This window comes from Phyllobates terribilis, unplaced genomic scaffold, assembly GCF_046119375.1.
Source record: "Phyllobates terribilis strain yellow unplaced genomic scaffold, ASM4611937v1 Scaffold_5__5_contigs__length_657084704, whole genome shotgun sequence".
NCBI classification, from domain to species: Eukaryota; Metazoa; Chordata; class Amphibia; order Anura; family Dendrobatidae; genus Phyllobates; species Phyllobates terribilis.
The window spans coordinates 92,762,370-92,775,109 of NW_027362765.1; the positions used below are offsets into that span (position 1 = coordinate 92,762,370).

Here is a 12,740-nt window from a genome sequence, read left to right on the forward strand (position 1 = left end):
AAAGGGACAGTCATTGAGATTCAAACTCCCCGATCCTTCTCTCACTTGTCAGCTGTCATCGAAGGAAAGATGGGAGGTTCCAATAAAGTAAAAAGTCATCTAGACTCGCCAAAAACAGAGAGTTTCGTTGAATTAATTGAATGTGTAAGGCTAGCCTTATAAATTGCTTAACCACAATGACAATGCACTCCTTTTGAAATGACAGTAAAGTGCCCATACATCTTGCACTGCAGTCGACTCAATGCTCATTTGGGACATGGCTATTTCCCTTGACTCCTCCCCTATACACATACATGCTCGGTGGCATGCATGCTCAGTAGGAAAGGTGTAATACGCTGGCAGACCACTTGGATACCTTTTTCCTCACCCAAGTTGGGAAGCCCTCACACATATACAATTAGCAAAACTGATACGTTTGGCTGACTTTGCTCTTATGTGTATGGACAGCTTTAGTCCAAACTAGTGATGGGTCGTTCGCAACCGAAGCGAGACAAAGAGTAGGGCTCCCTGCTGGGAATGATGGTTGCCAGCATCCCAGTTAGAGCCACTAAAGTTTCTGAATGGCTCTCACTGGGCGTAAAATTACAGTGTTTGGTGGGCCAAACCCTGCCCATCCACATTGAAACATGCCTACCCACCAGTTTAATTGGCTGTCTGCAAGTAAGCAGGGTTTTAGCCACAGTAACTTCATCTTAAATATGTGTTCACCTGAGGTGAACACATATTTAGTAGAAATCCATTTAAGATCCAAAACAGCCGGCTCTTTTTGGTGAGTGGATCCAAGTGAACCAGATCACAAAAAAAAAGTCGGTCTGCACATCACTAGTCCAAACTAATTAAAGTGGCATTGCTTATTATTGCAGGTCCACACTCTGTAGCGTTTGCATGATCCTTGAGTATACAATACTGATATACATGACTAAAGTTCTATCTAGGGTCTAAGGGATAACGTCCTTTCTTGTGCAGAGTGACATGGCTGACATGCCAGTGTAAGCAGACTTATAGGCCATGCAATGCTCCTCTTGCAAATTAAATATGCAAATTTCCTCTTCAGAGAGGAAGAGGACTTGAACTGTAGCGCTACCTATTGGAAGTAGGAATCCAAAAAATAAATATCGACAGTATAACGAACCTTGTCATATGACTTACGATAAAAGCCAAACCAGAATCTCAATTTTGCAGACACATGTTTCGAGGTGTTGCCCTTCCTCAGTGCAAAGCATGAAATCTGATTAGACTGCATTAGAGGCATTTGACTAAAAATATATATGTCATGTAAACAGTGTCTTACACAAGAACCTGGCGTTTATACAACGGAAATACTGGATCTTGGTAGCAATAGACTGTAAAAAACAAAAATGTAAAGGTTTACCCAATGCCCATCAACCAGGTAAATATCAAACAAATGTACCAGGTAGATTATTATATGCCTGCGTAATACAGCACCAGGATCAAAAGGTAAACCAATAACATAACCCTGCTTTCAAAAAGAGGAACACAGCACATTAAAGGGGTTGTCCAGGTTTGGGGCTCAAGTCTGCAGTCACTCTATGTGAATGCAGACTTGTGAAATCTCACATCGAGAACAGTGTGCATTGTCCGTATTCTTCTGGTGCCGCGTCAGGTGCGAGCGGTCATTTGGACTACAAGTATGCAATATGCATATTTCTGGCTACATTACAACAAGACGTGCCACATGCCATGCACGTCTAGTTGGTATGTGACCGCTCGTATTCAAATCGCATACAAGCGATCAAGTGTCAACCTGATCCCGACGCTGGGAAATCCTGACAGCGTCCTGTGAGGATTCACAAGTTTGCAGCCACCTAGACTGACTACGGACTTGTACTGCCACCCTGGACAACTGATTTAAAGTGGTGTTCTAATCTTATATTCTCACCTTGTTGACTATATTACCATGTACAGGTCCCAATAGGACCACTGAAATATTTATAATCAAGCACTATGCCCCTTAGAAGTAATCACTGAGACAGATCATCCCACTTTGGCTTTTTTTTTTACCTTTCCTCATCTTGCCTTGCAAACATGTCAGACCTGTAAATCTCACCATGACCCTAATGAACTAACATCTTGTTCAGCTCTGCTGCCAAGCCAACAGGACAATCAATCACAAAGAAGAATAGATCATTTCCAAGATAAGGAAGCTCAAGGCAGGAGAAAGAAGGTAAACCATAAGACCCTAATAAACCAGCTCATACTGTAGTGTTTTAGGTATAGAACACATATAGAGTCATTGACAAAGCTGGAAAAAATAAAGGTCTTAAAATATAAAAAGACAAAGCACTCGGAAGGTGAGGAATAAGGTGCAGGTATTTCCAGGCTCTATGGTCTTCATTAATATTGAACTACATGGTCATCCATGTAATGCTTTATCCTTCAGAAGGAGTAATGTGGGAGCTCAACTGCAGTACCAGACATAACCTGTGTGCAGTGGTGGTGCTGTTTCAGGGAAAGTAATAGATGTTGTGGGTGACCTTGTCATATATTGTGCCATATACTTCTCCTATATAGCCATTTTTTGCAGACCATACAGTGAGGAAATACTGCCATTGACTTAATAAGACAGGAATAAAGGTGTTGCTTCCCATTAAAGTAAAAAATATAAAAAATGTACTCAGATGCTGTGCTGTCAACCAACTGTGTCCTGATGTTACATGTCATACCAGCCCAAAAAAAAAAAAGCTGCAATCATTCATCACATTCAGAAGACAGCTAATTGACAGCACTCCAACTAAGTGCAAGGTTCGTTCCTCATGCTTGGTATATGACAACGTAGGATGCTTGCCTGTGTGAGGGACTCCTCTACCTATCCGGATGGTCAAATCACGGTCTTCGTTCTTCTCCTTGACAGGTTTGGAGTCATTATTGAAAGTTGTAAAAGAGAAGGGATCATCACTTAAACCCTATAAAACAGAAACAAGGTACAATCATCAGAAAATGCATGTAGCAACGGGAGCAACCATGTAGAATCTGAGTGTTATAACATTTAATTCTACAGCAGTAGAATCAAGATCAATAGTGGTAAGTTTACTAACTGATGTAGAAGAACTTACTACTAATATAGAAGTATTATACTACAATAACACTATTTCATGCTTTTATATGACTATATTTGCAAAACGTTAAAATACTGAGTTACATCCTGTACTATACTCCAGAGTTGCACTCACTATTCTGCTGGTGCAGTCACTGTGTACATACATTACATTACTTATCCTGCACTGATCCTGAGTTACATCCTGTATTATACTCCAGAGCTGCACTCACTATTCTGCTGGTGCAGTCACTGTGTACATACATTACATTACTTATCCTGTACTGATCCTGAGTTACATCCTGTATTATACTCCAGAGCTGCACTCACTATTCTGCTGGTGCAGTCACTGTGTACATACATTACATTACTTATCCTGTACTGATCCCGAGTTACATCCTGTCTTATACTTCAGAGCTGCACTCACTATTCTGCTGGTGCAGTCACTGTGTACATACATTACATTACTTATCCTGTACTGATCCTGAGTTACCTCCTGTATTATACTCCAGAGCTGCACTCACTATTCTGCTGGTGCAGTCACTGTGTACATACATTACTTATCCTGTACTGATCCTGAGTTACATCCTGTATTATACCCCAGAGCTGCACTCACTATTCTGCTGGTGCAGTCACGGTGTACATACATTACATTACTTATAGTGTTGAGCCACCCCCGTAGTGTTAAGAGTTCGGTTCGGTTCGTCGAACACCGTTAAAACCAATGGCAGGCAAACAAAAACACATAGAAACACATAGAAAACACCTTCAAAGGTGTCCAAAATCTGACAAACTTCTCAGAAGACACAACACATGGAAAAGTGACAAGTACAGATAGTCATGCGAAAAGAAAAGAGGTGGAGGAGTAAAAGGAGGGGGAGACACAGATATAGGCATGTCATGCCCTTCTAAAACCAAAAAAGTGCGAAGCCAACACGGCCAGTCCGTTCCTGCCCGTGCGACCTCCGTGTCGCCGGGTTTGTGCCAGAGCTGCGGTGGACTCTGACGGCCAGCCCCCCTCTCTCAATACTGGAGCCTGTCCGCTGGTCGGTCGAGCCCTCCCGTGGTGGGGGGGGGGAGGGAGTAACATCTGCAGAAGAAAGACCATCTTCCAGCCAAACTAAGATGTCTACTTCTTTTCGTGGACAATGTGATACGATCTCTTTCTTACGGACATGCCCTTTGCTACAAATTCCAGATGAGGCACAAAAACAGCAGGTGCTTCAACGTATATCAAGTGCTCCTTCAAGTGGGCTCTCCTCCACCTCAACTTCAACATCACAAATACTCCAGTCCTCAGAGGTGTCACCCCAATCGCACTTGCTTCCTCACAGCTCCCAAGTCTCCAGCTGCCCGTCTGAGTATGGGGTAACATAGATGGTTGAGTCTGCACAGCTGTTTACTCATACTATAGCCTGGGAAACGGAGGTCTGCTCCAGAGCTTCTGTTAATCCAGACGAGGAAATGGTCTGCACTGATGCCCAGAATCTTTATGAGTCGGATCCAGGACCAGATGAAGAAGGTTCTGAGCATAATGTAGACCCTCGTTCCCAAAATGTAACTCCTGTCGGTGGAGACAATGATGAAGACGATGATGAGACTCAAATACCTGATTGGAGCGACAACTTGACTTTTCGGTCAGGGCAGGAAGAGGTTGGCTCTGAGGACGACGGGTGTGAGAACACACAGGGTGATGATGACGAGGTTGAAGATCCCACTTACTGTCAACCCACAGTCAGCCAGTCGATGAGGTCAGCAAAGGAGGTGGAGGAGGATGTGACTAGCCCAGGGGGTGGGGATGACTCGGTACCCGGGCCTTTGCCTGGCCTTTGGGATGTCGCGGTGGTCGGCTCCCGGGCCCGTACCCTGGGGTCAGTCTTTAAAAGGGTGGATAATTGTTAATTTTATAAGAGTTCGTGACGCCACCTGTGGTATCTGGTGAGAAGCACCAGCGCTGCAGTAGTCCACTGAGGCCGGTGATAAGGCAGCTCGATGGTATAGCTCCCCACAGGTGGAGCTAGGCCTCAGAAAAGCGTATGCAGGGGGAATGCAGGACAGGCGAGACCCAGCTGGGACAGAGCAAGAACGGGAACGGACACGGTAGTTACTTCAGTACCTTTTACTGGTGGAAATTCAGGCACATCCCGGAGCACTGTAGGGTGAAGGGTGCATATCAGGATCCTCCCCAATGAGCGGGTGTAGGGCCTCCTGTTTCTTGCCTCTGCGTAGAAAGTTTCTGACCTGCCTGGAGCTAGGCCTAACTTTGTCTCTGTCCTGCGCTGGCTGACCTTGTGGTAGGGCCTTGTCTTGGAGTTCACACTCCCAGTATGCGGGGCCTAAGCGTCTCCTGGCTGTTACGTATCAGCACCTTAGCGATCCTGGGACTTGTAGTTCTCCAGGGATTTCGGTTATGCCTTACTGGGTCATAGAGATCCCGGTAAGCTCGGATCCGGTGTCCGGTAAATGCTTCGGGGTGAGCTGGTTAAGCTCCTCTGCCCCCTATGTACTAACTCTCCACTCGCCTTCGGCCTACTCGGGCCCTCACTAGGCTATACACACTAACGGCAACTTGCCGCGCTTCACCGATCTTATGGCACCGGCACACCTTAAGCTCTAACTGGGCTCCCTGAATCCAGCTAACAGGAGCCTCGTGCTCCACTGCTGAACTATTAACTGAGTTCTCTAGACTAGACTGAGCTCCACTGCAGGAACTCTTCAGAGGAACTGAACTGCCTAGCTCCACCTTCCCTATTTATATCCCTAATGGGCTCCCTCTGCTGGTCTGAGGTGGTAGGTGGAGATGTGTGAATGTTTATGGGGGCCTCTTGTGGAGGATTCCATCAATGCACTCTTCTAGGATCTGTGATACCAAGCGCAGCTGGGCGTCACAGATGCTATTGACGACGAGGTTAGGTTGCGCCTTCCTGGACAGAGACGGAGTCCTGGAAGCACGTCAACAACTGCATCCTCAACCACAACTCTGCCTCTGACCACAAGTCGTAGTGGCTCTTCAGGTCGCATGGGTTCTATGCCTTGCATAGCCTGGGTATTTTTTCAGATCGATAAGGATGACCCAACTCGTGTTATCTGTAATATTTGTCACCAAAAGCTAAGTAGAGGCCAAAAAATCCATAGTTTGAGTACTTCATGCATGAACCGTCACATGGATATGAAGCATAAGTTGCAGTGGGAAGCTCACTGTGCTACAATGCGGCCTAGAGGGTCGTGCAAACCACTGTCTGCCCCATCTTGTGTATCCGTGGCCTCTTCATCCTCTGTGACTGGGGGGACAGCAGTCACACATGTTTTTGGACGTAGACCTGCCACCTCTTTACCCGCAACAGCCAGTGTGATTGGCAGGTCATCATTTCATTTGGAAGTGGAAACATCAGCGGGTGTTGAGCGCTCTCCGACATCGAGAGCACCACCTTTGGATCAAGGCAAGCTAACTTTTCCGCCTGCATCTTCCTCACAGACCGGCAAGTTTGCCGGGGACACCCTACTCAACCCCGTCTAAGCACAACAGCCAGCCCTCGGTTCCTCAGATGTGGACAAGTAAAAGACCATTTCCTCCTAGTCATGACAAAGCTAAGAGGTTGAATTTCACCATCTGCAAGCTGTTGGCTACAGAAATGCTGCCTTTCCGCCTGGTGGACACAGAGGATTTTCGAGACCTTATGTCTGTCGCAGTGCCCCAGTACCAGATGCCCAGTCGGCACTACTTCTCAAAGAAAGGTGTGCCTGCGCTCCACCAGCATGTCGCACACAACATCACCGCTTCTTTGAGAAACTCTGTGTGTGACAGGGTGCATTTCACCACAGACACTTGGGCGAGTAAGCATGGACAGGGGCGTTACATGTCGCTGACTGGGCACTGGGTAACTAAGGAGACAGCAGGACAAGGGGCTGCTGTCCAAGTCTTGCCGTCCCCACGAGCTGTACGTCAATCCTCTTTATCTAGAAGTTCCTCCACTGCTTCTGCCTCCTCAACCTCCTCTCGGTCCTTCACCTGCACCCAAAGCCTGTCTGGTAATTCCACCCGCTTTCTAACTGCGCAGAAGGAATCCTGCACACCTCCTTACTATGCTGGCAGCAGGGCTCAACGGCATCAGGCGGTGTTTACTTTGAAATGTCTGGGAAATGTGTGTCACACAGCTGAGAAGTTGTGGTCAGCTCTGGAGACCCAGTTTCATGAATGGTTGTCTCCACTGGACCTGCAACCAGGGAAGGCCGTGTGCGACAATGCTGCAAACCTGGGTGCGGCCCTTCGCCGGGGCAATGTCACACACGTGCCTTGTATGGCTCACATGTTGAACCTGGTTGTCCAGCAATTTTTAGCCCACTATCCCGGACCAGATGGCCTTCTGCAGAGGGCACGGTCGCTGTGTGCTCACTTCCGCCGTTAGCATCCCGCAGATCAACGACTTACATCTCTACAGAAGTCGTTGGGCCTGCCAGTTCACCGGCTGAAATGCGATGTGCCGACACGGTGGAATTCAACTCTGCACATGTTGCAGCGACTGTGGCAGCACCGACAAGCCCTGGTGCAATAAGTTCTGACGTATAGCCTGGGCCAACGAGATCCAGAAGTGGGGCAAATCACGCTGCAGGAGTGGTCTCAAATCAGGGACCTATGAAGTTGAAACGCCCCCTGGGCCGTGGGGTACCCGGAGCCGGGCCGGTAGACGCTGAGGGTTGTAGTCACTGCGGCGGTGACCCGGTCCGTGACCCAATCCAAGGGTAATTTGTATATATGGGTTTTATAATGTCCGACTACGCCACCTGTGGAGTGCGGCCAAAGGGGCCGCCGCTGCGGAACAGTCCTCTGAACCTGGTGGTTTAGCAGCAATGGTATTATTACTCCCCACAGGAAGAGTGTAGCTTCAGGGCAGTGTGGGTGGATGATGGTGGTTGTAGTGCAGGGGGTCAGTAATGAACACAGAGTCCGTGTGATGCAGTCCCAAGATCTTTACTCACAGTTGTTGCAGTCCAGATTACAGGTACTAGAGCAATCTCCCCCGTTGTGCTGTGCGTACTCAGTGAGGGGCTCAGTCCACCTCCAGATAGCTCCGGAGTACTTAGCAGGACCCCCTTCTGTGTGTCCTTTCTCTGGCCTTCTCCCTGCACCTCACACCCAGTGACACTTCTATCCGGTATCCTCGGACCTTGACGGGTGACGTGTGTTCCGTCCCCGGGGTCCTATGTGGCTACCTTCTTAGTGTGACTGGTGTGGACTTTGGCCTGCAGTATATGGCCTGCAGTATATGAAATGCTGAAGCCTCCGGCTTCTAGTTGAGCCTTGCTGTTTCTCCGCTAGTTGAGGGACCGGTTCCCCTTATCTGGCCTCACCCCTCTACCTCCTGGTAGCAGCGGGCGTACGGGTGGCCTTCTGCATGGCCCCTACCCCTAGGGTCCCTTCGGTTCCTGGAGCCTTCCAGCTCCCACTCCTCTTTTCTCTCCTTCAGTCCTGGGCCTCTCAGGCTAGGCCCGCCTCCGGAGCAGAGCTCATGCAGAGCCTCTGCTCCTGTCACTTCTCCTCCTCTGACTGGCTTGCTCTTTCTAAGATGGCTTCCTATTTATACTCTCCCTGTCATGTGCTCCCCTAAGCAGCTTTCTCCACCCACACCCACTACATAGGTCCCTCCCACCAGCTAGGGACCTGGGACTGTGCTCTCCCTTAGGAGCAATCTCGCCCTACCCCCACTGCAGGTATGTGTTGGATGCAGGTGTTAGGGTCCCGAGCCATACTCCTTCCTTACCTGAGGGTGAGATACCACACCACTGGGTGAGATGCAGTACCTCTGTGCCGACTGAACCCTCAGGGGCGCCACACACCCTTCTGCACAGTTTTGAAATGGCGACAAAGATGTTTAGTGCTGACGACGATGCCATTATCAGCATGACTATTCTTGTGATTTACATGCTGGAGCACACGTTAAACAGAATTCAGAGTCAGGTGGTGGGACAAGAGGAGGTGGAGGAAGTAGAGGAGGAGTCGTATGCGGAAGGGATAACATCTCCAAGGTCCAGACGGTCGGTAGCACCAAGGCAGTGTGGGTGGATGATGGTGGTTGTAGTGCAGGGGGTCAGTAATGAACACAGAGTCCGTGTGATGCAGTCCCAAGATCTTTACTCACAGTTGTTGCAGTACAGATTACAGGTACTAGAGCAATCTCCCCTGTTGTGCTGTGCGTACTCAGTGAGGGGCTCAGTCCACCTCCAGATAGCTCCGGAGTACTTAGCAGGACCCCCTTCTGTGTGTCCTTTCTCTGGCCTTCTCCCTGCACCTCACACCCAGTGACACTTCTATCCGGTATCCTCGGGCCTTGACTGGCGACGTGTGTTCCGTCCCCGGGGTCCTATGTGGCTACCTTCTTAGTGAGACTGGTGTGGACTTTGGCCTGCAGTATATGGCCTGCAGTATATGAAATGCTGAAGCCTCCGGTTTCTAGTTGAGCCTTGCTGTTTCTCCGCTAGTTGAGGGACCGGTTCCCCTTATCTGGCCTCACCCCTCTACCTCCTGGTAGCAGCGGGCGTACGGGTGGCCTTCTGCATGGCCCCTACCCCTAGGGTCCCTTCGGTTCCTGGAGCCTTCCAGCTCCCACTCCTCTTTTCTCTCCTTCAGTCCTGGGCCTCTCAGGCTAGGCCCGCCTCCGGAGCAGAGCTCATGCAGAGCCTCTGCTCCTGTCACTTCTCCTCCTCTGACTGGCTTGCTCTTTCTAAGATGGCTTCCTATTTATACTCTCCCTGTCATGTGCTCCCCTAAGCAGCTTTCTCCACCCACACCCACTACATAGGACCCTCCCACCAGCTAGGGACCTGGGACTGTGCTCTCCCTTAGGAGCAATCTCGCCCTACCCCCACTGCAGGTATGTGTTGGATGCAGGAGTTAGGGTCCCGAGCCATACTCCTTCCTTACCTGAGGGTGAGATACCACACCACTGGGTGAGATGCAGTACCTCTGTGCCGACTGAACCCTCAGGGGCGCCACACACCCTTCTGCACAGTTTTGAAATGGCGACGAAGATGTTTAGTGCTGACGACGATGCCATTATCAGCATGACTATTCTTGTGATTTACATGCTGGAGCACACGTTAAATAGAATTCAGAGTCAGGTGGTGGGACAAGAGGAGGTGGAGGAAGTAGAGGAGTCGTCGTATGCGGAAGGGATAACATCTCCAAGGTCCAGACGGTCGGTAGCACCAAGGCGGCAGGCATGGGAGGGTGGGGGAGAGGGATTAACCAGGGCGCATGGTAGCAGCCAAACTGTTGAGCAAGGTGCAGGAGCCGAGGAAGAAGTGGAGGACGAACTGGCGATGGGCATGTAAGACTCATCAGATGAGGGAGACCTTGATCATATTTCTGTTGTGCGAGGTTGGGGGGAGAGGGCAGAGGAAGGAAACAGGATTCTTACCTCGCTACCAACACAAGGACTTGGTCCTCCTGGATGCGCAAGACACATGAGTGTCTTCTTGCTGCACTACCTGCAACATGACCCTCGGATTGTCAGAATTCGAAGTAATCCCGACTACTGGGTTGCCACACTCTTAGATCCCCGGTACAAAAGTAAATTTGCCGAAATAATTCCTGCCATAGGAAGGGATTCACGCATGCAGGAGTATCTGTAGAGGCTGTTGCAGAATCTTACATGTGCTTTTCCACAAAACACCAGTGGTGCACGTAGTGAATCTCACAGTTCTAACTTGCAAACAGTGGGACTGTCGAGTCTTCATCACTCAAACCGTAACAGTAACACAGTATCTGCTGGTAACAGCAATTTTGTGGAATCGTTTCACCACTTTTTTAGACCATCCTTTGCAAGGCCACAGGAGACAAGAAGTCTGACACATAGTCAACGCCTAGAGAGGATGGTACAGGAGTATCTCCAAGTGAACATCGAAGCTATGACTGTGTCACTGGACCCTTGCTCATTTTGGGCTTCCAATCTGGAAAAATGGCCGGAGCTCGCCACTCACGCCTTGGAGATCTTGTCATGCCCTGCAGCCAGCGTTATCTCTGAACGTATGTTCAGCGCTGCTGGTGGTGTGCTGACAGATAAGCGCACGCGGCAGTCCACTGAGAATGTAGACAGACTCACGTTCATAAAGATGAACAAATCATGGATCCGCAAGGACTTTTCTACCCCTGTGTCATCCTGGGGAGACTAAAAGCTTGAGGATTTGGTAAAATCACCTCACCAACCGTTTTAAGCAACTCTGGGGCAATTGATGCCACTTAAGTGGTGTCTGTGCCACAATTTTTGGAAAAAATGTTGACTCTTTTTGGAGTCCCCTTGCTGTGTTTTACGTGATGTTGGCATCGTCAATTCCAGGTGGGTTGGGTCGCTCCCCCCCCCCTTTTAACTGTAAGAAACTACATACACGGCTTGGGGTAACACAGATGGTTGAGTCTGAAGAGCAGTTTACTCAGAGGTCTGCTCCAAAGCTTCAGTGTCTGCTAGTCAGCGTAGAATTTTTAACTGCATCTAGCCTAGGCAATACTTTGGGCGTAGTAGCCCAGCTGCGAAGCAAGCTGCACCGCCTGTGTATCTAGTAAGAATTTTTAAATGCATCTAGCCTAGGACCCCCAACCAAACCCAGACGCTCAGCCCCCCTACCGCCCCCCTTTCCTTGACAATACAATAATGTAACTCTTACAACTGGATGGGTGAGGATCGGTCACAGCTTTATTAACTCTTTATACTCATTCCATTAGAAAGTCATTTTATTTCTAAAATAATTCAGCTTGTTGCAGCATGCCCTGGGTCTCCACACCGGCAAGTTGGCCAACAAGTGTAACTCTCCAACATGTCCTTTCTATTTCCAGGCCACGGAGGATCCTGCGTACTCGTATGCAGGACTCTGACCCCCCTCCATCACTCTTAACGCTTGTTCCACTCCGTCCTGGAGTCCTGACAAGAATATGTCCAGTCCAATATCCATTAAGTGAACACCGTCGGGCCGTATGAGGCCTGCTTTATTCTCCTTCCAGTTGTCGGTGTCGTATCACTACACAGCCTCTGTCTCTTATAAATTTTGCCATCCGAATATTTATTACCCGCCTTGTCCGTTCGATGGCCGTGATGTCTCGCGCACCTTGCCATACCGCTATCGGCACCATCTCTGACCATACTATAGTTAGTTTTGTGAAAAATTCTCTGAAGCGCTCAGTGTCTAGTTTCATTATTGCCATTAGTTATGAGCTCTTGTGATGACCTAGGTCGTTTCCCCGGGCCTGTATAACTAAGATGACCGGACCTCTTGCCTCTCTCCCTACCTTGATTACCTCCATTAGTACCTGTGGCCATAGCAGGCCTCTAATACCTCTCCAGTTGAAATATGTGTTATGAAACTCTAATTTCCTCCCGCCTGGGCGGACTTTCGCCCTTTTTTCTGCCCAATATATATGCGAGTGGCCTATCACCCACACTGTTGGCTTAGCGTCACCTGTAAAAGAAACAAACCATGTTAGGATAACAAGTCCGGTCTTATGTATCTCGCCAAACACGTGGATCCAATCTCCCTATCCTCTGAACTTCCGTTTCTGACAGACCTGCTCTTGCTGCTTCCGTGGCCGCGCCTATGCGGAATGAGTGTGTCCCGTAATCTTTGGGGTGGTTCCCTGCCGATGTTATGCATTTATTAAATATAGCTTGGAACTGGTATCTTGATAATGGCGTTCCAT

General features: G+C 48.9%; 1 protein-coding gene across 2 annotated transcripts in view; it reads right to left on the reverse strand.

The window, feature by feature from the left end:
• Nucleotides 1-12,740, reverse strand: part of SLC39A11 (solute carrier family 39 member 11) — a 444,394-nt gene that overhangs the window by 228,604 nt on the left and 203,050 nt on the right. Inside the window, exon 5 of one of the 2 annotated variants that reach the window (XM_073682539.1) lies at nucleotides 2,828-2,924. In XM_073682539.1, the coding sequence (XP_073538640.1) occupies nucleotides 2,828-2,924 (97 nt within the window). Of the gene's footprint in view, nucleotides 1-2,806; nucleotides 2,925-12,740 lie in introns of both variants that reach the window. The other variant, XM_073682538.1, reaches the window with a different exon arrangement.